Source organism: Pelecanus crispus, chromosome 2 (genome assembly GCF_030463565.1).
Source record: "Pelecanus crispus isolate bPelCri1 chromosome 2, bPelCri1.pri, whole genome shotgun sequence".
Taxonomy (NCBI): Eukaryota; Metazoa; Chordata; class Aves; order Pelecaniformes; family Pelecanidae; genus Pelecanus; species Pelecanus crispus.
The window spans coordinates 161,058,588-161,086,569 of NC_134644.1; the positions used below are offsets into that span (position 1 = coordinate 161,058,588).

The window sequence follows — 27,982 nt, forward strand, 5'->3', positions numbered from 1 at the left end:
AATACAAGGACAGTTTTCTTAGTCAGCTTGTAACAGACCCAATCCTCAAACACAGGTGTATATCCCTTAAACTGCACTTTTTGACTTTTTGTAGGTTTGTGAAAGGCAGAGATAACTACATATTTAGTGTGAAGCAAATATAGAACAGAAATAGCAAGAAAATTCATGACAAAGTGTAGGGCCAAAATAGTAGGTGTTTTAAGCAGTTCAACTTCTGAGTAAAAAAAACCCCAACAGCTCCAATGCATTTGTGCAATCAACTTGCCCAAACTCCAGAGGCTGCTTAATCATGTCTATGTGTCGAAGAGGTAGTGAGGGCTTGCTCTGATGAGGATGTTGCACAAGGCGACAAGTAAGAGAGAGAACCAGAAAAAAATACAAACAATGGTGACCCAGAAGACATGGTTACCCTGAAGACATGAAAGCAGAGAGAAGAGGAAACAGAATTGTTGAGCTCCTCCTGCATATGGATGAAGGCTCACTTCATAGACGCAGACAGACCAAATGAAGAAAACCGTGTGCTAGCTTGATTGCACACCCTTGCTGCCAACCTCTTTGGGCATCAGACTCATACATTTTGCAAAGAACATGCTCTGGCTCCTTTTTTTTTTTTTTTTTTCTGACACTGCTTCCTGTTCATCCTCTCTACTGCTTTGGTTTGTGAAGCCAAAACCTCTGATCAAGCACCAGATTAAGAGAATACACATTAGAAAAGCATTCTTTATTCCTCCATTTGAACAAAGCTGACATTTCACATACGTTCATAATACCGATCGGCTAAAACAGTTTACAGGGCAGATATGTTCTCCCCAGGCTATCCGCATCTGTAATGGATTCTTTACTAAATGTATAAGCCAGGACAGGACAGATTGTAGATATTTAAACTAATAAACTAGCAAAACTAATTAACTAAACATAACTACTTCCTTTGAAGCTTTAGTAGATGGTAAAAATTTCCATTTATCTATCTTTATGTGTGAATTGGAAACATTTGTGAAACTTGGTATTATTCTGTCATGGAAATTAAGAACGGTATTTTAAAGCATAAATCATCAGAAATCCTGAAGTGAGGGCTGCTAGCTTTACCGCTGTGCTCTGGCAGGTCCCCTGGATTAGATGGCAGATCACTCCTCATCTCTAATTTCTATTGATTTTGGAGAGGTTTTTTTAACTTTCTTAGAGATGCTTCTCTGTATAAAGAGTACATTTACCACCTCTCCTCCTGCACCTTCATTTAAGGAGGAGCTTTCTAGATTTATCAGCAGGCGTAAACATCAATATTTACAAAGGTTTCAATATTGGACACATTTATTAGCTTGCTCACCCCAAAACTGAAAGTTTCAAATAGCTACGGCACACAAAATCATACTTTCTGAAGTCCATGCTATTCCTGGTGTAAAGAGGGCTGATACTTTTGCCGAAATAACTTAAGGCAGACTAATGCCTTAATTCCTTTCCAGCTTCAGCTTGCTTAATTTCAAGATAAATTAAAAAAATGTTTTGAGTCACAGTTTGTACCTCCTGCTGCCTTTGTTGGTGCAAGAAACATGTCAAATCCTCCCATCAGCTCTGTTCTGTGCAAAACTGATAGGCTCCGAAGTGTTGAACTTTCAATAGCTTTATCCTCTCCGAGGAGCTGAGAAAGGTGTAGCTAAGACCTGGGTTTGCCTCACCACTAAAACTGGGTGAGGAGTTTCTGTAACTAATGCACAAATTTCACAGGCCAAGAAGAGCTTTGCCAAAGAGCCGCTCCTGCTCCAGCAAAGGGCACAGACCCCAGCCAACCCAAGTCACTTGTCAGGGAGGGTGAAACTTCAGGAAAGCAAAGAAACAAAGGTTTCTATCAAAAAGTGCTCCCTAGGCACCAAGACCAGAAGGGGGAAGAAAGGAAAGAAAAAAGTTTAAGGGAGAAGGAGGGATGACAGATGAATGCTTGTGAGGTCTAGAGAAAGTAGCCTGCAGAGCCAGGTAAAAGAGCTTTGAAGAGCAAGAACAACTACAGGAATACATGTAGAGATGCAGCATGAAAGATTTGATGCTCACATACAAAATAAAAAAAAAAAAGGAAAGGAAAAAAAATCATCCTTATGGGTGTATCAAGCACAACTATACAGCCTGGTCCTCTACCTTCGCCCTGTGCCATGCTCTCCATCCCAGTGTCAGCGGCACCACCCCACAGCACCTCTGAACAAAAGGGATGCTGGCAGCTCACTACAGCCACTGGGGACCGGGGACAGGAGGAGAAGACAAGGAGAGACAGGAGGGGAAACGAGGTGATTTTACTGTATCAAGTGTCGAGATAAACTGACACAGTGCCACCATTCATCTGCTCTACACCCAAAGCTCCCTGAAGGTTTTCTGACTGCCTCCGCTATGTACTTTCTCATGGGCACTCAGCTAACAGTTTAGGGATATTGAAAACCTGAAGCCCAGGAACTCAGGTAGCCATGCTGATCTCCAGGGCTGCTGCCTTCGCCGTTGGCTGTGTCTTCACAGAAAACCTCAGGAAACAGCCAGTTCTTCGCTGAGGCCATCTCTGAAAAGGGCTGATACCATTCAGTCCTCTCCTGAAGGGGATGCTTTTGTGCATATTTCTCAAAAACCATGGTAAAATGGCACAGAAAGGGACACATGAGGTGTCACAGTCCATCTGCCCACACCATGAGTTTGGAGAGATGCCATCTGAGCTATTGGCAGCGAGGGGTTTCCACAGCCTCCCCATTCTAGTGCTTTTTAGTCACGTCTATTAACTCAACTAACCCCCAAAAAAGGAGTTAGTCACTGTTTCAGACACAATGGTTCTTACTTCTCATACTTTCCCAGAATTTGAAAGTTTCAGATAAACTGGTATTATGCTAAAACATATCAGTTAAGGGGAAAGAAAAAAAAACACCAGACCAGAACAATGTGTTAGTACGTGAAGGCTGCTGCCACCGAAAGCAAGGGGTTCAGTGGCTGCTCACAAACCGTGTTTGTTTAAGTGTTCAAAAAACGGGTAGATGTGGCACTTTGGGACATGGTTTAGTCTAGTCTACCCTTGATTGGCTTCGAGTAGACTTGGTAGTGTAGGTTAATGGTTGGACTGGATGATCTTAAAGGTCTTTTCCAACCTAAACAATTCTATGATTCTATGTTTTCCAGCTGCAGGCTGAAACTGGTTAACATGTAATCATGCTTTCTCTAGCAGCTTTAAGAAGTGCCAGGCCACCTTCGGTCCTATCCATGAATCACTGTTTGCCGCCCGCGTTGCCATGCTGAGGGCACTATATTGGGGGAGAAACCATAAAAATGATCATACGAACTGGCCCATGTCTCAGTGACGCAGTTAAGTGCCATTCAGTAACTCTGACCACAAAGCAAGTGGGGCTGGAGCCAGCAAAGTGATCAGAAGAGATGCTCGGGGAGGGAATCTTTTTCACCCTGTTGATGAAACAACGTGAAAACACGTTCCTTGTGTCCAGCTGTGTGAACCAACTCCCTGCCTGACTGCAAAAACACCAATATTCATGTAAGGGACAGGTCAGGGCTGCATGGCCAGTGCAACAGCCCCAATTTATTGCTGGTTTAGTTCTCTGAAGCTGACCCCTAGAAACTTAGATAAATGCCTGAGCCATGCAAAGAGTCAGGAACGCACAGCTGGGGGTGGAAGGAGATCAGCGCCAGAGCAGCAACTATTTAGAAAAGTTTTAAGCATAAAGCAACCACACCCCAAGTTCTCCAGTGTGCATTAACTCACCCCAGATCAATACACTGAAATCTCTAGGTCATGCAAAATTCATGCTGCAGCACTGAATCTCCTGGAAGAGCTAGAGCAAGGACCTGGAAAGCAGCCTCACACTAAGAAATAAGTTTTAAGTCCTGAACAAGAAAATACAAAGCCATCCTGTGGCCTTGAGGCAGTCAGTCTTGCAACCAAACCTAAGGGTCAATACCCCTTCGCAAAATCTGAGAAGTGAGTCGAGTTCCCAAGATCCTTTCAGCACTATCAGAGCCTGCTAATCCCAAATTTTTCTGTTTTTTTTTTCTCATATCTTTGCAACACTTCACAATTTTCTAATTTAGCTAATGAAGATAAACTGCTTACAATTCTGAATTTTTTGTTTTAAATAAAATATTTTTTCCAAGAATGCAAGTCTTCAACCATTCCAGCACCTGGTAGTCTGAGTAGCATTGCAAGATTAATTAGTATGTTGGAAGAGCATGCAACAGAGCAAAATACTGGTAGAGGTGCAAAGAACCAGCACAGTTAGGTTGGAGTCGCCAAGACTCGGAAGGAAGAAGGCATAAACAACAGAAGTGATAACAACAGGTTAAAATAATTAAATTAGTTACTAATAGGACAGTGCTGAAAACATAAGGCAATAGGATATTAAAAAATCTTACATAAATAAAGCACAGCACTTGGAAAAGTTGCAGAGCGACTCAGCCAGCTATAGCTCTGTGAAATGGGTAGGAAAGTCAATGTAATTAAACGGCCTCAAGGCAGAGCAAATACAGCATGGCCAGGTTTAGCACAGAACAAGTCATCTAGATCTGAGACCCATGCAAGCACTAAAAAAATCACAGGAGTCCCACACAATGTGTGATCAGCTGCACAGTATGGACCAAATTTAGCATGCCCAGGAACTTGAAGCTTTTCAGATATGACTATGCATGGCTAGTAAGAGCACGAACTAAGGTATTATTATATAAACACATTAATGAATAAAATGCATTTATTCCCTATACAAGGTGTGTACAAGTAAAGCTGCTGCACTTCAGGATTCCCTTCCTGCCTTAATCCAAATCAACTTTTAAATACGCACAACTCAGTTGAGTCTGTGCTTTGCTCCCGGGTACCACAAGACTTGGTCCCTCTTCTCACCTGTCAGAGGTAGTGGGGGGTGTCTTAATTTTCTGGCTCTTGCTCCTCACTTCCACTGTAAGATCATCCCTCCTGCTATCAAGTCAAGCCAGCCTTTGTTCAGGACAGGTACTTTTAACTTCTGCAGAATCTCCCACTCCCACACACAATCCAGGAGACAGCCTGTATGAAAGATTTGTATCAATCCTTTATGCAGCAACACAAGGTTATGTAAAAGCTGGGATATGCCGAATACAAAGCAAGTAAGAAGCACACCTTAACTTGTAGGTGACACAATTAACACTAGAAATTCAAGATTGTCACATAGAAGTCTAGCACCTTCCAAAAAAAGGGAGTTGATTTTTTCTCAACTGTAGCACAATTTGCAACACTAAGAGAGATCCTGGCCACACTCCATCACTGAGTGTTTGAAGTTGGTTTCACCAGGGCCAGATTTCATCCATTGAATGTTGACAGTAACAAGGCAAGCCTCAGCATGATGGGTGCAGTTTCACAACGGTTTTACATGGATCATAAAGATAAGCTGTCTCCTAAAAGGGACCTCTAGCGACTCAAGCTTCCCCTGACCTTGTTGCCACTCAGGCAGATGACCTGGGGACCCGGAGCACCCCAGTGCGCAGCATGGCCACAGGGGAGCAGTTGTCAGAGCTCAGGTGAAGGAACAGGAATCAGCCGCCAAGGCCAGGAGGAGGGCAGGAAAGTCCCGCTCAGCTCAGGCTGCAGTTTCACAACACATTGGCTTCAGCGACAAAACCACCTCACTGGGTTCCTCCTCCGGCCTCATAACTTCTCCTGCCTTGTGCAGGAGTCCACAGCTCCCTTCTGCCACTACAGCTGCTTTTGAGTCTGCTCTGTAAGCTCCATTACCGAAAAAACAAGCATGAGAGATGACATCTTTTCTGCAGCATATCTTTAGCCCATGTCATTTTAAAATATTCTGCTTCTGCAATGGCATTGTATAATTAAATCAGTGAAACCACAAAGAGGTGCACTGCAGCACAGGGATGGGCTTTTCTTATGCAAGTTTCTTGCCAAGGCCAACATACAATGCTGCTAATACACACTAATATTCACAAACAGTATATATGCTTTTTTTTTTTTTTTATTACTTGCAATGAAGATATGTAGCACTTTCTGCTCTTCAGATTGTATCCTGCTCTGCACAAATTTGGTGTGTCCCTCAAAATCCCAATTCTGGAGAACCATGTAACTGAGTAAGAACTAAGAAATAAAGAACTGTCCTCAGGTTGCAAAGAAAAAGCTGGAAAAAAATTAGAAGGGAGGGATCTATGTCACATAACTTTAATCATCTCAGAGGTGTAACTGAAAGCCAAGGCAGTATCCCTGTAGTAAGTGAGGAGGGAGAGTGGCATCTCTGAAGGACCACTCAGCCTGTTTCTGCTGCCCATCCTGAGAGCAGGGATGCTCAGCCTAGCCTAAATGCCTAATGTAAGAGGAATCAATCCTCTCTAAAGGTCTGAACACTCCCAAGAAAGGGGAAAACAAAAGCAAAATCACAAGCACCTTTCTCTGCCTATTACCTTCTAATGCTCAGAATTAGAAATTAAGATTTTGGGGATGGCAAAGGTCACTACCCAATCAGTAAAAAATCACAGTATAAAGCCAGCAAATAGAAGCACTCAAAGATACAAGCAAGTCCATTTTATAAATAAAAAAATAAAAAAAAGAGGAAAAGGGATAATTATCATAGAATCATAGAATGCTTTGGGTTGGAAGGGACCTTTAGAGGTCATCTAGCCCAACCCCCCTGCAGTGAGCAGGGACAGCTTTAACCAGATCAGGTTGCTCAGAGCCCCGTCCAACCTGACCTCAAATGTTGCCAGGGATGAGGGATCTACCACCTCTCTGGGCAACCTGTTCCAGTGCTTGACCACCCTCATTGTAAAAAACTTCTTTCTAATGTCTAGCCTAAATCTATTCTTCTTTAGTTTAAATCCGCTTATCCTTTCAACCAAAAGCCCAAACCAATTAATGTTCTTTTAAGAGCAAAGACTGTATCCCATACATTACCCCGCAGAACAAAGTCAAATGTCTTTTTACAGCTTGACAAGAACCTAGATTAAGATTTCATTTCACGCGGCCTCTAGCTCTGCATCCTTGTTAAAACCCATCCCCTGGTAGCGTATCTCACCATTACTCAAGAACATAAAAAATTTAGGAGGTAAAGGGCTCTTTTCTGCACTCTCTGAGTGCTATAACAATGATATCCCCTTCATGGCTCCTTTAAAAAAGAAAAAAACAACTAAGCCATTGCTATGATAGCTCTTGATAGCAAATTAAAGTCTACCTAGAAGCCTGGGCTGCGGTCTGGCTGCAGGATGCTCCCAGTGAGCCCTGCAAGGTCTGAAACTACCAAGAAGACAGATTCCCCTGGCAGTTGGAGATGGTATCAGTGGGGCATTTTCCCTCCTGCCCCATGGGATATGATAAATATTGGCAGGTGATGATAGCATGCCAGCCACAATCCAGTCTCACACTGTGCTGGCTCAGTGTTCCTCTGCCCTGGAGGGAAGACCACGGCCAGGAGGCCAGGACCCCTCACACCAAGGCGTCACGACCGCATTTCCCCTCTGTTGTTACCTGTACAGCATGAACATCAAAAACCATGACCCAGAAGAGAACATGCCAGCTAACTAGGCCTGAAAAGACATGTTTTGCTTGGCTTTATCTACTGAATCCTGGCCCAGACCACAGCCACTGAGAAGCAGAGGAGGATGCGTCTCGAATAAGTGAGCTAGAGGAACAAAGAAGGGACTTTGCCTCCAGCACAAAGCTTCTTCAGCACTTGATTTCTAATCAGTATTACTAGACATTTATAATACTGCTTTTCCTGGCAGCCAGCCACCGGGCCCACCTCTCACAGCCCGTCACCATTGCTGCAAATAAGAAGACAGAGAAAATTTGGACATATCTTCTGTAGGCTTCAGCTTCACAGCTGCTCAAATCCCAAGCCTGGCTCCAGATCGTTAACTGAGGTAGAAGGATCTGGAGCACAACTAGCAAACACAGATATCAGACTACACGCCCTACACAGTGGGTAGGGTGTGAAAAGCACTGGCCCTGGTGATGGAAACACTCCATGCTTTGCTACAGTTAGTTTCAGCTCGATCAACCTCTGCAGCTGACAATGTGCCAGGCTAAATGGTGAGGACAGGCAACCCCAGCTGATGCAGAAGGTGAGCAGTGCTCTGGATAGCAACAGCTTTTAAGTGTCTTCCTCCTCCTCCTCTGATGGGTAATTTCACGAGGGCACACCTTCTGAAGTAACAAATAATGGCAGAAGTTATTACCATTTTTTGTCATAGAATCATAAAATCATTTAGGTTGGAAACGACCTTTAACATCATCGAGTCCGGCTGTAAACCTAGCACTGCCAAGTCCACCACTAAACCATGTCCCTAAGTGCCACATCTACATGTCTTTTAAATATCTCCAGGGATGGGGACTCAACCACTTCCCTGGGCAGCCTGTTCCAATGCTCGAGAACCCTTTCGGTGAAGAAATTTTTCCTAATATCAAATGTAAACCTCCTCTGGTGCAACTTGAGGCCGTTTCCTCTCATCCTCCTCAGTCATTGACTACTAAGTCATTGCTAATTTGTTCTCACCAGAGGTATTCCCACTAAACACTTGAAGACTTAAGTTGCCAAAAAAAGAAGCAACTAGCAGAGGCTTTGTTGGGCACCACTGCACCTCTGCAACCGCTGAGTGCTCCAGGGCAGCGAAGGAGCTCTGAGCCTCTAACCGGAGAAGAAAACCCCTGCAGAGGAAGGAGCCTGGGCAGTCTTGTGACACAGCTGAAATATCTTATGGCCGATGTTAAACTTTGGCTTACAAAGATTGGAACTGTTTAACTGCCTGCTTGACAGTTCGCTCTGCAGCAGCGCTTTAACGGGGACACAGAGGAGGCACTTGTCTCTCTCCTGCTGAAGGACAAGCCGCAAGCAGCCGGTCACACCAGGTCAGAACCCATTTTGCCCATTCCCTCCAAAAGAAGAGGGACGTTTGTGCTGGGGACACAAAGGCTGATCTGTTCAGGGCTGGCCACAGTCCTCCCGCCTGGCTCCCATCGCTGGCCTGACCCAGGCTAGCATCAAAGGGGGAAGGGTAAAAACGCAAGTGCTGTCCCGTTTCCTCAAAGACTGTTCATAGCAAATGTCATTATTTCAAAATGTTGAACTTTGAGAATACTTGTGTGAAGTGCTCATGAAAATCTGAACTGTATAAATTGCAGTTTAATTTGTATATTCAACATTGCTGCTCTTTAAAAGGAAGTTAAATGTGGCTACATTTTTTCCAGTGGAAAAAGCTGTGATCTGCAAAATGGCACTTCTCTCCTTGGTAATCGCTACCATTTGCTTGTTTGTTTTGGTGCAGCGTAGGTTGGGAGGGAGCAATGATAATAAAAACATGAACACTTTTCCTCCTCACCTTGAACAGTGCAGGCTTAACAGCAAGCAGCTTTATATAGTGCAATCAGCACTCCTATGCCCACAGGAAAAGAAAAACAAAATCGTGGGTCTTTGTCTTGCATAGCCTTACCCAAACTTAGCTTCAATGAAATATATTAAGACATCTGATTTATGCAGAGGACACCTGGGTCTATATAGTTACAGCATCGGGGCACAGAGAGAGGAGCCTACACACACTAAACTTCAGCCTGCAAACACACACTGCAGAGAACTGGATAGGGCATTCTGCCTGTCCTTGCTCCCTGCCCACCCCGCCTCAGCCTGCTAAGCGGAATATTTCATATATTGTTATTTTCATATATTGTTATTGCACAGTATTTATTTAAAGGCTGAAGAGACAGCATGACCTAATTTTGGTCTGCAAGCACTTTCAGGGAGTACCTGTGCATGGGAGCCGCGGATCCAGCCAGGCAGCCATAAGGAAGGCTGGCCCAAGGGGGGCTGCCAGAGCCCTTGGTGGCTCAGTCCCCTCCGCCACCTCCCATACTCAACAGAGACATGGTAGGAGGTGGTTTTGGGACACAAGCAAACCTCCCCCCGAGCAAGCTGAGGTTGACAGGCCCTCTTCAGCCTCCTTGGCCACTGCAGCTCATACAAATCTTCAGCAGGACTATTCAGAAGGCTCAGGCTGCACCACGGGGGCTCTTTAGCAAGAACTGAACACCAGAGGAGCCGATGGCAGGGGCACTGCAGCTGAAGTGCCTGTTAAATTAGACTCACATTACTTTTTTCCTAGCATTTATCAAGGAAATAATGTTCAAAATGCATGGAGTTATCATTGCAGAGCTGTGTCTTACTTGACTTTTCTGAATCAGTTATTATACTTTAACTGGGTACTCTTCATGTAATACTGTAAGAGCCTTCTTTGCAACACTCCTCAAAAGCTACAATTACAGATTTAAAATTAGGGGTTAGGTTCAACTCACTGTATTTTCTAATGATGCCAATATTTACAAGGAGAAAAAACAACAAGGTCATCGTGTTGCATTCCAGGCCTGGAGACCTCAGGGCTCCTGAGCTAAACCAAATTGTCCCAAGACCTCAGACATAAAATACAGCAGGCTTGCAGTTTATGTACCATCTTGCGATGATACCAGTTCTGTCACTTTTCAATCACTCTCAAACTGCAGTTGCAACTTTGCACCTCTTCAGAGATAAAGAAAACCAGCAGGTTTGGCTGTTAGCCAGGTGGCCATCAGCAGCTGATGGAGCCTGCCCAGACACAAAATTCAACCCCAGCAGGGATCTGCCAGCCTTCAGATACACAAAGCAGCCAGCCGGGATAAACTCAGCAAGCTAAGGTTTTGATTATGCAATTACTTGTCAAGCTACAACTGCAGGTTTTCCTGCATAATCAGGCTGATAAACATCAAACTTTTTCTGATGTTGCCTCGCATCCTAAATGATGCACTTGGAAGCCAGAAAGGAGGTGAATGATACCCAGAAAAATCAGGGAGGAGAAGAGCGTCGCATTGTCGGGTCAGGGGGAAGACACGCAGAGGCTTTGGGCTTGGTGTACTCGTAGAATCATAGAATCGTTTAGGTTGGAAAAGACCTTTAAGATCATCCAGTCCAACCATTAACCTACACTACCAAGTCTACTCTAAGCCAATCAAGGGTAACACTTCCAGGGATGGTGACTCCACCACCTCTCTGGGCAGCCTGTTCCAATGCTTGACCACCCTCTCCGTAAAGAAATTTTTCCTAATTTCCAACCTAAACCTCCCCTGGCGCAGCTAAAGCCCATTTCCTCTCGTCCTATTGCTAACTACTTGGGAGAAGAGACCAACACCCACCTCACTACAACCTCCTTTCAGGTAGTCGTAGAGAGCGATAAGGTCTCCCCTCAGCCTCCTCTTCTCCAGGCTAAACAACCCCAGTTCCCTCAGCCGCTCCTCATAAGGCCTGTGCTCCAGACCCTTCACCAGCCTTGTTGCCCTTCTCTGAACACGCTCCAGCACCTCAATGTCTTTCTTGTATTGAGGGCCCAAAACTGGACACAGTATTCCAGGTGCGGTCTCACCAGCGCCGAGTACAGGGGAACAATCTCGGCACACCCAGAATATCTCTGATGACTGTCACAGTCTGGCCTTATACACTGCAATGGCACCAAGGTAGCAGCAAACTCTAATTTCTCCTGGAGAACCATCTACACGTTGACAGTGCTACAGAGAGGGTGGGAGTACATTTACAAACCTCCCGTTCACCAGGAAAGAGGTCAAATTTCTGCTGGGTGCAGCTTTTTGGAGAAAAAGATAAGTCTACAAACTAGCCTTCACCTGCAACTACATTCTTCTTGTCTCCAAAACCAATGACTGCTTCCAGGTCCCAGTTAAACATTATTTTTAGTGTGTGTCTGCTGTTGCAGAGGTCAGAGCTTTTAGCTGTGAACAAGAAAGAAAACCTGAAACATCCTTTGGAAAGCTGTTGATACAGTATCTGTCACCCTGGAATTTAAGAGAAACCTTGGAGGTTTGCAGAACTAACATTTTGATGCTTTTCTAATTTGAAACAAGGACCCAAAGCTCAGGCACAGATCCGACTGCGCTGAATTATTCAACCTTTGTGATTAGCACTGAACAGCAGAGTAGGAAATAACAATTGTTTAATTAATCATTATTGCACAAAGTGACTGAACTCAGAGACTGAAATGCTGCCTCACTTATTTTGCAATGCTTGTGCTCATCAGGCACTGGGGGAATGGGAAGGAAGGGGGGACAAACCAAAAGGGTTGCGGAGGGGGAGTATGGAGTCAGGTTTGCTAAGCACAGTAAAGCAGCATGGTAACACAGAGCCTCAACTGAAATGCTTGTGAGCAGGTCTTTTAAGCCACGCAGGAAGCCAGCGAAGTGAGTCAACACCCAGTAAGGACCAAAGATCTGTCCGTATTATTTTAGAGGAGAATTAATGCAGTAGGTATCAGAGACAGGATAAAGCTGCATCAGCATCTTTTTTCCCATCAGTGATTTATGTCAATATTACCTGCTAAAAAATATCCTAATCCCACTGAAATCAATGGGAAAATTCATGCCAACTTGAACAGGAGGCGGCTTTTGCTCTCCCACCTTCGGCTCCACGTTCACTCTCCTTTCTCAGCCCTCTCTAGCAGACAGCAGTTCATCCCCACTGGCCTGGCCATCGCCTGCTTGCTGCTGGCAGCTCGGCTGCAGACAGCCGGACATGGATGGTGGGGTCCAGGTGGAGAACACAGACCCTGAGAAAAAAACAAAATTGCAGGTGCAGCCTCCTGTGAAGCACTCCACCAAATGAATCAACCCAGAGACTCCTTCAGTGCAGGTATAATCAAGACTCTATTTATTTTCATTTTCACAGAACAATTAACTTAATCCACATAGCACTGACAACAAACAAATTCTGTCTTGGATACGAGCAAATGCACATACAACACACGTGCAAGCTCATGGCGTACACTATATGTGTGTACCCACTTGTACCTTGTGCCCATGTAATATTGCTGATAGACATTTATAGCTGTGCCCACACCAGGGCTACGCCAGCTCTGTAATTAAACAGCTACATTTAAAGGCACTCCTAAACCAACATCAGCCAACGCAATAGTGAACAGAAAGAAAGCAAAGGGAAAACAAACAAAATAATGCATCGCATATTCCCCCACAGAAATAATTTCCCACCCTTTATGGTTTCATGAATACTTCCTGATTCCTTCGTATACATACAATTCTACACAAAGTCTTTAACAGAGCAAAAGCTAAAAAGGTAGTGGGCCAATTTAATTTATAGCTGCATTGAGGAGATATTAAAATAACACCTAGAAGAGCTATTTTAGGCAAGTTTTAGAGACTCAAGAAGTTTCTTCCTCGTTTCCCTCTGTATTCAAGGCTTCTACTGTGAGTTTCATAGAAACAAAGAAATGCACACCCAGAACTATGACTAACTGAAAAGATCAAACACAAATGCCTTACACGAATTCATGTAATGTATCACTTGTGACTTCTCCACTGGAAGCGTATCTGTCTTGGCCCATACCAAATATACATCCTTACCCACTTCGTACAATGTGCATATTGATAGAAAAGTAACAGAACAAAGTGATTAAGGGGAACGGCATGTCTAAAGTTCCCAAAGAACAGAATAAATACCTGCACTTATAGAAATGAACTACATATTTTAACAAGATAAGAAAAAACTACTGCATTGAGTCGGTCAACACTTTTTGGCCATGAAAATTTCCTGTTGATAAATGTGACATGATTGCAAAGATTTTCCACGAGGAGAAGGTACGTTGGGTAATTCTCTGCTATTCCACATAGAAAATTCTGCTTAGAAAAGTTTTAAGATGCAAGTTCAAATCAGCCTTTTGAAAGCAAATTGCTTTATTTTTAAATATAAAATGCCACTTCAAATTAAAACATCATAAAGATTCCCATAGAAACTTGTGTGTTTTCAAGTCAACCCTTCCTTTCCTCCCTCAAAAACCAAAAGGTATTTGTTCCTCAATATTTTGTTAAGAGAGTGAACCTTGAAACCTCTCTAAGGTCTTAATACTATTTATGCACATAGAAAGCAAGCTCTGGCAGTACTTGAACGAAAACTCAAGCATTAAATACTAACATTTCAAGGTATGCCTAGCAGAAAAGTTCAATATATATATATAAAACAAGATCAACACTGAATGGTCTTAGCATAGCAGTCCTTACACAGGCAAAGCCCAGAATCAATTTAAGCTTATTTTTATTGGGTGAAATTTATAATATGCCCAGACTCACTATTTATTTCCTCAAGGCTTCACCGACAAAGTGCTGCTCTTTTGACAGTCTATCCCACATGTTTATTAAAACAGATATAATGCAGTGAAAGGAAAACATAAAACTGACAGAGGGTAATTTTTAGTTTCAGGGGTATTTTACACGCCACCTGTTAGAACTTCAATTTATGGCTTTCCTTAATGGAGCCTTTCAGGGTTGATTTTAATGTGTTAAGTGGAAATTCCACTAGTTTGTTACTGCAGTGTTTTCTTTATGACCTGTCCTCATACATCACATAGGTCTGGTTTATTTATACAGACAGCCATTCACTGAATGTACAGGGAACTTCTTAAAACTAGTTTCTTTCACTTGCATTCCTCCTGAATTAAAACGCTGTTTTCTTTTATTGCCTTTTTGGCCGGACGCTTCTCCAGCATTCCACAAACATGAAGAAGACTGAAAGTACCATGAGCTTTTTTTACCTTTTTTAAGGCAGGGATACAGATTTCCTCCCCAGGGCTAGACGAGAGCCATATTGACAAACGTCCTGGCACCAGCCTACAACCCAACTGCTCCCCCTGCAAAGAAGAGGGCAGCAAAAGCCCTGAGAGCAACAGCGGCTTCAAGCAGATTAGCTGTGGCATCTGTAGCACCTTGGGGTTTGTCGGCAGGTTTAAGTGTTGTTTGTGTCTCTCCCCACCAGCGTGCTCAGGACTTCCTCAGCTGTTTGAAGAATTTGAGCTATGTTAGCACTTTGACTGGCCATTTACCTGAGCATCTAAAATCTAGATGGGTTTAATTGAGGCAAAGCACAGTAATAACACCTGGAGGTCTTCACGAAGCGCTTGCTGTCATCATCCAAGTCATTCCAGCTTGAAGCTGGCTCCCCTCCTCTTGTGGTAAGCACATCTTGACTTTATTCGACAGAGCTCACAACCAGTTACATTCCCTACTCTGGGTGTGCGGTATGTAAAGCCTCTCCATGCAGTCTTGAGCCAGCACAGCCCACCACGCTGCCCTCGCAGTGGAGAGACCCAACGGGTAACACAGGCATCAGCTCAGCCTCTCCAGACCTGGCAAAGCCCCGGCAGCCTAAAGTTAGTACAACCATGTTGGCCTCAAGCACATTTGAGGGTCAAGCCCCAAACAAGGAATGCCTTTTGATGGGGCTGTTCATTACAGAAGTATGTATATAAATACATCTTATGGTGTGTGTCTCTGTGCCTCGGTACGTATTTATATGGTAGGTAATCCTACAAGAATCCTGCTGGTTCTCTGGAGACACCCTTCCATCCGAGCCACACATCGCTGATGGAGGCTGTGTACCAGGAGAGTCTGCCACTGCGTGAGACAGGACAAATAAATCAAAAGGGGCAGGTAGTAACCAAGGATAATGTGTTCTTTGGGAAGCAACGGTAAATTTTTTCCTGTCCACAGTATCCCCAACAAAAACAACAACCACCAAAAAAAAACCCCACAAAATCCCACAAACCCCCCAAAAATCCAAAACTCGACCAAAAAAACCCCACAAAGAATTCAAGCAGCAAGTACTGAAGGCAAATCCTGCTCACCTCATTCCTGGAAAATACTCCTGAACATCCAATAATTAAATCCCTCCTTTGGCTTCATGTCAGCAAGAAAAGGATCCTGCTGGCTCCTGCCCGGCAAGAGTAAGAACAACGGAAAGCTGCCTGCTATGAGGGAAATCACGTCTGCCACTGCTGTCCTGTCAGCCCCACCACCGGCTCTGCCCTTCCAGGCTTTGCAGGGACTAAAGCCCAAACTCCAGGATAAACAGATAAACTCTCACTGTCTGAGCTAAAACTATTAGCTTAAAGCATGCTGGATGCTACATGCTGGATAACACTAAACCTCTCCAGCGTCTTTACCTTCACACAGCTGCCTCTTGCTCCCCTTGCAGAATCAGAGCCAATAGTAGTTAAAACACATGTGTTAGTACAGTAAATCATCCTGGAAACGGCTATTATTGAAATAACTCAGAAAAGAGATACCTTATTTCCATGGTACAGCTTTCAATACTCTCTTGTAACTACTTGATTATGCTAAAAGCCAGAACAGGTATTGCACCAGCAGAATATGCCTATGGCAAATGGAACATAAAGCTGAACTAATGGCCCTATTTCCCTGAAAGGGCACGAGGCTGATAAATAGTCCCATGAGGTCATGTTACCTGTTGGAACAAATCAGTTAAGTTGTGCCTCCTTTGCCAGCAGAGAATTTATATCCTGATACTGTTCCTTTAAAAAAAAAAAAAAAAAGTTTTTTCATTTCATTTTTATGTTATGATATGTCTCTAACTTTCAGATACTGGGAAAAAGGATCTTGTTGCTCAGATACTTACACCATAGCAGGAATTTATACTAATTCATGCCATTAAAGTGAACAGAAGCTATTCACACACAGAGAGTACTCACCTGTGTGCTACCTGAAGCAGACTCATTGCTTGAATACATGTCATCTTTAGACGGAAACATCCCTGAGCAGTGAGGAATAAACATAGCCACAGCCTTAGTTTCAATGACTTTCAGAGCTGTGCCAACAATCACGACTTCCAACAGTTCAGCAAAAAGCTGCACAACATTTTTAGGAGGAGTGTGCTGTATGTTAATCATTTCTAATCAGAGACAAGTTTCTCTACATCTACTGTTATGGCTCATTTCCTTACAATTAAGAACTCCATTTTACCCAATTGCCACAATACAGATGTGCTGCTTTGGCAGTGACCTACTGTGTCGTGCCCTTAGTATACGCGCAGTGAAAGCCGTGACCAGTTCAGTAGTTCAAGTTCTAGACAGACAAAATTAAAGCCAGACCGTAACAGAAGTGTACAGTAGCAGCAGTCAGAAATTCAAGTCTGCCAAAGAGTTATGCAGAAATTATGTCCCTTAATTTAATTTACATGAAGGAACAAACTTAACCCAGCAACAAGGCAATATCTAGTGGTGAAGCAATCTGAAGGACTAGTCACTGTTGATTAAAGCTTTTGTAAGCAAGTTTGTTAACTTCTGCTCTGGAGAAAAGTATGTTTTGATAGCTAAGTGGACAATGGACAAGACAATTTTGTCTTTTCCCAAATTCTGCAAGCAGAGTTAGGTAAAACACTTTTGTGTCCTAGTTCATTATTCAGTGTTGCTGGGCTCTGAGACACGCACAAGATGCTGGATGCTATAATTTCAATGAATCCTCTCTCTTCCAGAAGTGCAAGGCACAGAAGGCAGAGCCATTAGCCATCTTTTAAAGTATGGAGACCAAGCCTCATAGAGCAGCTTTCTTGGTCCTGCAAAACAGCAGCTGACAGTCATCTATTTAAGAGCATGAAGGAGGCTCATAACCCACCTTCCAACACGTAGCGCGAGCGACAAGTAGCATTCCAACACTTTCTACATACCTTGTAGGTTCTCACAAACTTCTCTAGCCCAAATCAGCCATGCCTAACCTCAAACATTTTCTAACTCCCTCCTTGCAGTGACGCTCCTCAAGGCATGTACTGAATGCTGCCGCTCCCCTGATGTTCCTTCCCATCTCTACAACGAGCTTTGTGCCCCTGCCAAAACAGACTATTTATTCCTACCATTCAGAGTCCTAGCTCTTTCCCAATCCACCACAACAGTACAATGCTCTCCCTGATTGCTCTAACTACAGATGTCCTGGCAAAGACCCTTAGCACAGACACAGCTTATGCTGACAGCAGCATTCTCCTCTGCTCGACATAGTTTAAGGTTTGGAAAGGTGACATAGCTGAGCCAAGCGAAGCTCACTTCACACCAGCCGCTGTAGTGAGACCAACGGGGGCTCGGCACAGGGTAAGAGAGATGGATCTTGCTCACCTCCACCCACCACGTCAAGGCCAGCAAAACTCTGTTACATAGGCTACTCATAAACCCTATATGATATATAGTTAAAAGACTTTTTGCATGTTCTAGTAACTCACCACTACTATCCCTTCTTCACAAACTATTTTTCTGAGATGCTTGAAGAATTTTTTTGTACTTGGAAAGCCGGTCTCCCATGCACTGCTGGGACAGCTTTGTTCCCATCATATTTTGTTCATCTACGTATGCTGTTGCTCTCCTGAACTACTGTTTCCTCCAATTTCCCTTCTACTGAAGTAGCTGTACCCATTCTAACAAGTAGCCATGGCAACATAATCTTGCAGAATAAAGTACAAAATAATCCTATGATCAGAAATATAAACTAGAAAAATGGAATGGAAATAACGTGTTCTTAAAGCCTGGAAGTAACTGACCACTGGAACAGATTACAAATAGATATGGTAAACTCTCCAACACTTACGAACTCTGCATGCACACAAATGGATGCTATACTTAAAGTCAAATTTACAGATAAATTACTACCAGGAGAAGCTCCACACCATGTGTTATAAAAACAGTGAGATTAAAAAATTAAAAAAAATTTTTAAAAATCTTTCACACCCTATAACTGAAACCATCAACCTATTGGGATCAGAACGTGTATTGGGCTGTCCCAAATCCAGACTCTGGTTTGAATTACGGAGACTCCTCACCAGCTCCCTCGGGACGGACGTGCAGCAAGCATTTCTGTCCCAACACCAGTGGGCAGCAGGGATGGGGAGAGGCCAGAGCCATTGGTGATCACCTGTGTAAAAACACCTTTCTGGGAGGGTGGGACTGGCTTTTAGTGAAAAGGCATCTGCCATGGCAAAATTAAGGTACAAACACTGTTTCATTAACTATAGCAAAAGCCTTCAGCTTTAAATTTTACTCTAATGGTTTAAAGATTCTTCAAAGAGTTATACCAAGTTTTCAATTTAGTTTTCCACAAAGGAATTACTGCTGAGATTTTTAAATTTTTTTTTTTTTCCTAATGATACTTAACATTTAGACTCTCTATGTGCAATTGAATCCCAGATCCCTAGAGATATTTAATCTTCTAAGCACCCTTAAGGAGCTGGTACTAAGTCCTAAGGAAGAATGATTTCCAAGGTGGGTGGGTTGAGGGGGAACCCTGCACTTGGTCCAAATAAATCCAGGAATGTGTTGCCCACAACTGCCTTATTTTCTTTACGGTAACTGAGAAAGAGGTCTTGTACCAGATCTACTGCAAAGAGGATGTACTGATTCTTATCTGTGAAAGGTGATACAGACTGTCTGGACTGCTAAATTAGCCTGTAATCTAATCTAATCAATGAAAGACACATCAAGTGTTCCCACTCAAGCTTCACCATCAGCCACAGGCAGCTGAAACAATCAAAACTGAGATTCTCAGGGACTGCTTAGACCTGGTATTCTGGAGAATAAGATTATCTGCTCCTTTCCCTTTCAATTTCACTTTCAAACTGATGTGTGCCAAGGGCAGCTACACAAGCTATGAAATGTGGTATAGCTTCTAAGTACAAAGCATTTCCCTAACTGCATATTTGCTGGCACCAAAAAAAAAAAAAAAGTGAAGTGTTTTCTCCATACATTTACTGGAAGTGTAAAGAATAACTATACATACAATTTACAATCACTGAGATTTACAGCCCTGACTGTAGTAAGTAGTTATGTCATGCAGGCACTTATTAAATGCCTTGTGCCTCATTTTTCCCCTATACTTGCAAAAGACACACTTTCATGGATAAATACTGTATTTTGTTAACCCCCAGAAATCTCCTGTTGTCACTACTTTACTGAAAGAAACATGAAAACATAGATAAAATAGAAAAATACAGCCAACAAGTAGCCTGTGCCTACTTTACGCTGTTTCAACATGTAATTCACACAGGCAGAATTGCTTTGCTTCATCCAAAAAAAAAATTTAAAAGGGTAGGAAGGGGAGAATCCTCACTATTCTTACAGAACTATTGTTTGGAAAATAACACGTTACTACAGTACAGACTGCACCATGCTTACTCTTACATTGCTTTAAAGCTGTGGATTACTCCTAAGAGGGCTACAGAAGATTATTATAGTCTACTGCCCCATATACTAACATTCACTATGCAGGGGGCTGCCTCTCTGCGGGAAATTTCTGCAAACCCAGAGAGGCTGCGAGTGCCACTTCTCAAGGGAGCTGTAATCCCTACCTTGCAATTCCATTAGCTTAACTTACTCAAACCAGTAAGAAACTAGAAACACTAAGAAGATGGAGTCACCTTCCCTGGAGATGTTAAAAAAATGGGTAGATGTGGCACTTTGGGACATGGTTTAGTGGGCATGGTGGTGTTAGGTTGATGGTTGGACTGATGATCTTAGAGATCCTTTCCAACCTTAATGATTCTTAGTTTTTACTTTCATTTAAAAATAATCCAGCCACCAAGCCAGGAAAGATGAAATTACGACTCTACCCTTAATTGGTTTAGTGGTGGACTTGGTAGTGTTAGGTTAATGGTTGGACTGGATGATCTTAAAGGTCTTCTCCCAACCTAAACGATTCTATGATTCTATTCTATGATTCTCCCACTGCGTACCTGCCACAGTCATCATCAGAAGCTCATCAGCACACATTTAACAAGTTAGGAAGTGATGCAATCTAAAAAAACATCCTGAAGCCAGCTAGCAAAAAACATACTGATGTGTTTTTATTTTCTCCACATCCAAATACAGCATCATGCAGAGGGTTCCTGTCTGACATGAGTGCAGGTTACTTCAAGTTTTCATTTTTTCACGAACACATTGTCCTGGTTTCAGCTGGGACAGGGTGGATTTTCTTCCTAGTAGCTGGCATAGTGCTGTGTTTTAGATTTAGTAGGAGAATAATGTTGATAACAAACTGATGTTTTAGTTGTTGCTGAGTACTGCTTATGCTAGTCAAGGACTTTTCAGCTTCCCATGCTCTGCCAGGTGCACAAGAAACTGGGAGGGGGCACAGCCAGAAGAGTTGATCCAAACTGACCAAAGGGCTATTCCATACCATATGACATCATGCTCAGTATAGAAACTGGGGGGGGGGGGGGGGGGCTGGTCGGGGGGAGTGATCGTGGCTCGGGAACTGGCTGGGTATCGGTTGGCGGGTGGTGAGCAATTGCATTGTGCATCACTTGCTTTGTATATTCTTTTATCATTATTATTATTATTACTCTTCCTCTGCTGTCCTATTAAACTGCCTTTATCTCAACCCACACATTTTACTTTTTTTTCTGATTCTCTCCCCCATCCCACCAGAGGGGCGGGGAGGGTGAGCGAGTGGCTGTGTGGTGCTTAGTTGCCGACTGGGGTTAAACCACAACACACATACAGAATACGAGTAAAGCACAACCAGCTCGGTTACAGAGCGTGCCAAGGGACTGCTCTCATCTAGGATGCTTCAATAAAAACAAACACCTTTTGTGTCTTGGGAGTGACTTGAATGTAATGTGCTTCACACGGCACAAGAGGGGCTGCTTGATTTTCCAAAGTGCTTATTTAAGAAGACCCAATTTAACAGAACCACAGGGAAATTATACGTACAAACAATAGCTGTCATGATAATTTTAGCTGCCTTCCACGCCTGCAAATATGCATTGTACAAGGAGGCTGTCTCGTCTCTCACGTACGGAAATTCTTTGCGCTCCTGAACGCTGGCGAGAAGCTCCATCCTGGTGTACTGAACACCTGAGGGGCCATCCAGGGCCGACAAGCCCAACACTAGCACTTCCCCTGGCCTGCTCACTGGCTGCTTTGCTGCCCTGCACCCATGCCCAAGCTGTAGCAGAAAGCTCACGGGAAATGAAACCCTGCAGGCAGAAGAGGTCCATCCCTCCAGACGAGGAGAGAGCAGGACTTAGACCTCAAGTCCTCACCATCACCTCCTTCTCCTCTTGAACCTTCTGCCTTACAGCTCCTCCTATGGCAGTGTTGCCTGTTGCCTTATTTCCCTTCCATTTATCAAATCCTACCTGCTTTCAAGGCACCCTGGCCAACCCCACAGATCAGACCTGTACGAAGGAACTGATTTATACAACTTTAGCTTATTAGCTGGACTGCAACAGATTGATGTCCTTCAGGGTGGAAAGTAAGAGGACATAACAACCCAGGATGCCTATTAAACTTGTTAGAGTGGGACCTATCCCACTGGGCTTTACAGCTGTGCCACCTCACACCAGCACAGCTACTGCAGCTATGCCACCCCTAACGCTTCAGCAAATAATTTCCATTTCTACCAGCTCAATGCAATGATCACTGCAGCAAAAGGGGCAAGTGTTAAAACGAAGCATTGCCCCGTCCCTTCCCCTCTTCACAGACCTTCCTCCTCCTGCCACCCATCCCACTGCCAGCCCTGCCGCACACGTGCGGTGCAGAGGGCTGAGGAGGGATTTTCCGCTCCCTTCCTCCCCGCATAGGAATGCAGGAGAGACTACAGTTTAGTGCTGAGCTGGTAAATGCCTAATCTCACTGAGCAAGCAATTTTAGGAAGGACACTATGTAACAGACAGGCTCCAGCACTGTGATGTTGGGTGTATTGAGCCATACTGACCACATCTTCACTGCCGATAACCTCTAGGAAACACTCAACCATAAGACCCTTTCCAGGAATGCACAATGCATTGGGCAATACCTGTTGCACCGTGAAATATGCGCCTCGTGCTTCGCACCTTGCCATGCCTTGGCAAATTCAGCTTTCCTGGTCTGGAAGTCACAAGCAAGTCTCAGAATCTCCCTGAAAATGCAGATGTTACATTTTGACCCTGGAAACACATGCTGGCATTGCTCTGTGAATTGGAGAAAGATCTTAGAGAGGAGCTGAACAGGGGTCTTGCCCTGCCCCGGCACAGGCTGCTTTTTCCAATACATAACTCTCTAAGAAGTCAGGAAATGGCAAATTCCTATTGTCTGGAAGGAAAGGAAAATCCCTCCTATACTTTAAAGGGAAAAAAAGCTTTTGGATTTTCCTTCCTTTAGTAATCAAAAGACCGTTTTAGACTGTGCTACTGAAGAAAGAGCTTCAAAGTGGGAAACTGAATTGCAGAGATTTGTTTTAAACTGCCTGTTTACACAAGCCATTCACGTAGAGAGGTTCCCCACTGAAGGAGCAGCGCCTCCGGGGGCAATGCTGCGGCCAACTCTCATTTTGGTTACTCCGCTGAAATAGCAAGAGAAAGGCAGGACGAAAATGCTGAGCTCAGTGTCAGAATATTTTAACTCTACATAGGGATGACTACTGAAATGTGCTCTCGATTTACAAATTACAAATTCAATCGCAGAAACAACCACTGAGGCACATCAGGCTTCACGGAGCGAAGAAATGCAAGAAAATAGCTGCGACGACAAAAGGAGTGTAGAGAAGGAGGGTGCTTAGGGTCCACGCTGAAACAGCTTCATCTTCGCTCCTACCGGGCGTGTTCAGGTGCTGTTACTGCAGGCGCTACACAGAGGGAGGGGGACTCTTGCAAGCACTACATACATTACTCATTAGATCACACCAAAGGTCAGCCGTTGCCTGGCCTGCACCCCAGGAAGCCCTTCAACAGGATAAACAAACCAGTGACAGAATTTAGATGCAACAGCTTCAATTCAGACCTCAAAGAGAAGTTCATATTAAGACTTCACAGCTATCTTCATAAGCGGTTCAGCTGCAGCGGGGAAGGCGCGACGCACTTTGGTCCCACAAGCAGCGCGAGGCACGCAGGGAGGGGAGACGCAATTGCCCTCAGCTTCTTAAATCCTCAGCGGGGCACTAACTCCTTTGCAGTTTTCACTGTCGTGTGGACAACACCAAATAGTTTCTCAGCGTACGCTGCTACAGATGCTGTTTTCTTACCTTCCCTCCCCTTCAAACTTTTTTTGTAACTTTGTACCGTAGTTGGTTGTTCACAGCTGATCTGCAGCTGCACCTCCTAACCAGCAGCAGCACCTCCTCAGAATAAGCACCAAAAAGACACACAGGAAAAAATGTACGGTACCGAAAGGGCTACAGGCGCCGCGAGGCGGGATCGCCTGTGGCTCAGAGGAAGGCGATGGCACAGGGGAAGAAGGCGTAGCAGCATGCCTCATATGCCACTGACCTCCAGTTAAATGAACTTCTGTGCAAATATGTAATGACTTTATCAAACACACGCCAAGGGCATTTCCGAAGCTGTCCATTCTCTCAGGTGGAGCAAGTAAGTTAGTCCTTGTGAGAAGGCAAGGATGAAACGCCTGTGAACGCCTCTCTCCTCGTGAACTCGCTGTCCTGGGGAACCTGGACACCTGGAGTTTCTGCTCACGCTCTCCCCAACATCCGACCCGTGCTGGGGGGACGCCCTCCCTCCACGCCTCCTCCACGCACTCTGCTCCGTACTCCGGGCTCGGTTTTTAAGGCTACTTCTTACAAAACTGCTTCAGTCACCCTTGAGAAAGGAAACGAAAGCAGCTGCTTTGCAGGGATGGTTAATGTGTCAGCGAGGCGCCGTCAGCTTCATTCAAGCCTCTCTTTCCCCCTCTTCCCTAGTCGGGAGCGGGGTGGTGGAAGGGAAGAATTGGGCAGCGGGACGTTTCGGGCATTTCGAGCTGGCTCGGGAGAAGTCCCCCAAGCCCTTCGCTTACGGCCCGAGGGGGCTCCTTTACTCCTTTAACCCCTCCTCTCCCGGCACTCAACTCCCCCCAGCTTTCCGGGGCTGCAAAGCCGCGAACACGTCCAGGCGGCAGACCCTGGAGGCGGCTGGCCCCGGGGGGGTGGGCCAGGCTCCCACCGTGAGCCCTCAGCGGGGGGGCGGCCCGCCGCCGAGCCGAGCCGAGCCGAGCCGGGGCTGCGGGGGCTGGCAGCAGGACGGCAAGTTGAAGCCCAGCTCGCCGGCAGCCCGCTCGTCCCTTCCCGAGGGGCTCCGTCCTCATCGCATGCCGTCGGGAGTGCCGGCGCGGCTCGGGGCGGGGGGGAACAAACTCTCGCCGCTGGAAGGACGCCCGGAGGAGCGGTGCGAGAAGCACGGGGGCCCCCCTCCGCCCCCCCCCCCCCCGCCCCGGCTCGGCCTCCTCGGCAGCCGAGCCCAGCTGCCCCAAAGCCCCCCGGGCCGGGGCGTGCTGGCGGCCGGGCTGTCGCCGCTGCCTCGCCCCGTCGCCCGGCCCCTACCTTCCAGCAGCACCTCCTTGCCGGCCCGCTTGAGCGCCTGCACCGCCTCGTCGTGAGTGGCGTCCCGCAGGTCGGTGCCGTTGACGGCCAGGATGGCATCGCCCACGTAGAGGGCCTGGGTCTGGTCGGCCGCCAGCCCCTTGAAGATCTTGCTGATGAGGATGGGCATCTTGTTCTCCTTGCCCCCCTTGATGCTGATGCCCAGCCCGCCCAGCTCCTGCTTCAGCACCTTCACGCACCGCTTCTTGTTGGAGACGGCCTCGGGCACCTGCTCGGGGGGGTCGGTGAAGGCGGTGCGCACCGCCGCCCCCCCGCCGCCCTCGGCCCCGCGGCACGCCGCCCCATCGCCGCCCAGGCCGTTGTGGGCCGCGCCGTCGGGGCGCTCCTCGCCGCTCAGCACCAGCGCCTCGCCGCCCAAGTTGGCCAGCACTTTGTGCCAGCGCTCCCGCACCAAAACTTCCAGCCAGCCGCTGCGCTGCGCCCGGCCGCCCCCGCCGCCGCCCGCCGCCGCTACCGCCATCTTAGGAGCATGCTGGAAGCGCCGAGTGACGGCACCCCCGGCACGGCGCGGCGCGGCGCGGCACGGCACGGCGGCACCGGACTTCAGCCGGGGGGGCGGCGAGCTCCCGGCGCGGCGGGGTGGGGCGAGGAGCCGCGGCCGCCCCCCCGGGGCCGCGACGGGGCGGGCGCACCTGGCGGCACCGCCCGCTGCCGCCGCGCCTGTCTGTGTGCGTGTGCCCGTCCGGGCGTGCGGGGGGGGCGTGCCCGCCCGTGTGTGTGCACGCGTGTGCGTGGGTGTGTGTGTGTGTGTGTGTGCACGCGTGTGTGTGTGCGTGTGCGTGGGGGTGTGCACGCGTGTGTATGTGCGTGTGCGCGGGGGTGTGCGTGTGTGTGCGTGTGCGTGTGTGTGTGCGTGCACGCTTGTGTGTGTGCGTGTGCGTGGGGGTGTGCACGCGTGTGTATGTGCGTGTGCGCGGGGGTGTGCGTGTGTGTGCGTGTGCGTGGGGGTGTGCGTGTGTGTGCACGCTGGTGTGTGTGCGTGTGCGTGGGGGTGTGCACGCGTGTGTATGTGCGTGGGGGTGTGCATGGGGGTGTATGTGCGTGTGCGTGGGGGTGTGCGTGCGTGTGTGCACGTGTGTGTATGCGCGTGTGCGTGGGGGTGTGCGTGTGCATGTGCACGCGTGTGTATGTGCGTGTGCGTGGGGGTGTGCATGTGCACGTGTGTATGTGTGTGTGTATGTGCGTGTGCATGGGGGTGTGCTTGTGTGTGTACACGCGTGTGTATGTGCGTGTGCGTGGGGGTGTGCGTGCGTATGTGCGTGGGGGTGTGCGTGTGCGCGGGGGTGTGCTTGTGTGTGTGCACGCGTGTGTGCGTGTGCGTGGGGGGGTGTGTGCACGCATGTGTATGTGCTTGGGGGTGTGCGTGTGCACGCGTGTGTATGTGCGTGGGGGTGTGCATGGGGGTGTATGTGCGTGTGCGTGGGGGTGTGCGTGGGGGTGTGCACGCATGTGTGCACACGTGTGTATGCACGTGTGCGTGTGCGTGGGGGTGTGCCTGTGCACCTGTGTGTATGTGCGTGTGTGGGGGTGTGTGCATGTGCACGTGTGTGTATGTGAGTGTGCGTGGGGGTGTGCGTTTGCACGCGTGTGTATGTGCGTGTCCATGTGGCCACGTGTGTGTGCCTGGGTGTGTGCGCCGGTGTGTGCGTGTGTGTGCGTATGCGCGCGCCCGTGCGTGCCCGTGTGCATGTGCACGGGTGTGCGTGTGGCCGCGGCTGTCCCGCCCCTCCCACGGACACTTGGTGGGGACAGGTCCCCGCGGAGTGGTGGCTCCCCGCGAGCGGGGGGTGCGATGCGTTTAGCGCTGCAGGGACCCGCTGGAGCCCCCGGCAGCTGCCCCCCAGGGCTGCCAGGGTGCGGCGGGGAGGTGAAGCAAATCAATGCCAGAGAAGCGTTAACGAAAATGCAACTTTGTTTTATCCCAGAGACTTTTTATAAAAGTGGATTAAAAGTAATAGGTGGCACGAAGGTAGTTAAATGTCAACGGGATGAAAGTAGAATCCGAGTTGTTTCATGGCTTTGTAGGATGAAGGTGGTAAGTGATCGTCATGGATACTTTTGCACACTTTGAAACTGTTTTCTTTGCCTTTGATTACAAATTTTTAAGACCCAAGGAGGCCACGTTGCCCATGTTGCAGCTTTTCCCATGCTCGCTTTCCTCCTGGGAAGCGATTTCGTGCCTGATGAGGGGCTGGATGCTCCAACGCAGGCACCGGAGAGGCCAAAGCTTTCACGCTGCCGGCTGGAGGTGCCACCAGCGGGCCTGGGGTGCTGCCCCACAGCGATGGGACTCGGCAGACACCAGGCGCCTCCTGCACTGCCTTTGTTTCTGCTCCTTGCAGAGCAGCTCTGGCTCCTTCCTAAGCTGGGCTGAAAACGCCAGCAATTCTTGGACCATTTTGGGTATGTGGGAGCAACTTCGGGGAGGTGGGGGTGGCCAAGTGAGGTTATTAGTCCCACTCATTTTGGCCACGTGAGTCATGTGGGTCCCTAAATGCGGCATCTTGCTCCTCTCTGAAGCAACGCCGCTTATTTCTGACAGCAGGGGTTTGCTCCCAGGTACACACAAGCGCCCCAGGTTAACGTGGGCTGGGCAACTTGGGGCTCACCTCCTCAGCGTGGGTGGGACCTACACACGGATTTGTCCCCAGACAAGCTTGCTTTGGTTTAGTCGTGTCTCTCAGACCACGCTCCTCACACTGGGCTACACAAAACACATCCCCTTCCCTCACCCAGGCTGTGCTCAGGTCCCTCCTCCCCGGTAGGAATGCAACCCTGCGCTGAGGGAGAGCAGGAACCCACAGGCGATGGGTTATTCAAGGATAACAGGTG

At 46.9% G+C, this 27,982-nt stretch overlaps 1 protein-coding gene across 1 annotated transcript in view; it reads right to left on the reverse strand.

Moving 5' to 3' along the window:
* SNTB1 (syntrophin beta 1) overlaps positions 1–25,610 on the reverse strand; it is a 115,254-nt gene extending 89,644 nt beyond the window's left edge. The window contains exon 1 of the mRNA XM_075705687.1: positions 25,091–25,610. Coding sequence (XP_075561802.1) covers positions 25,091–25,610 — 520 coding nt within the window. The remainder of the gene's footprint in view (positions 1–25,090) is intronic.
* Between the last annotated feature and the right edge of the window lie 2,372 nt (positions 25,611–27,982).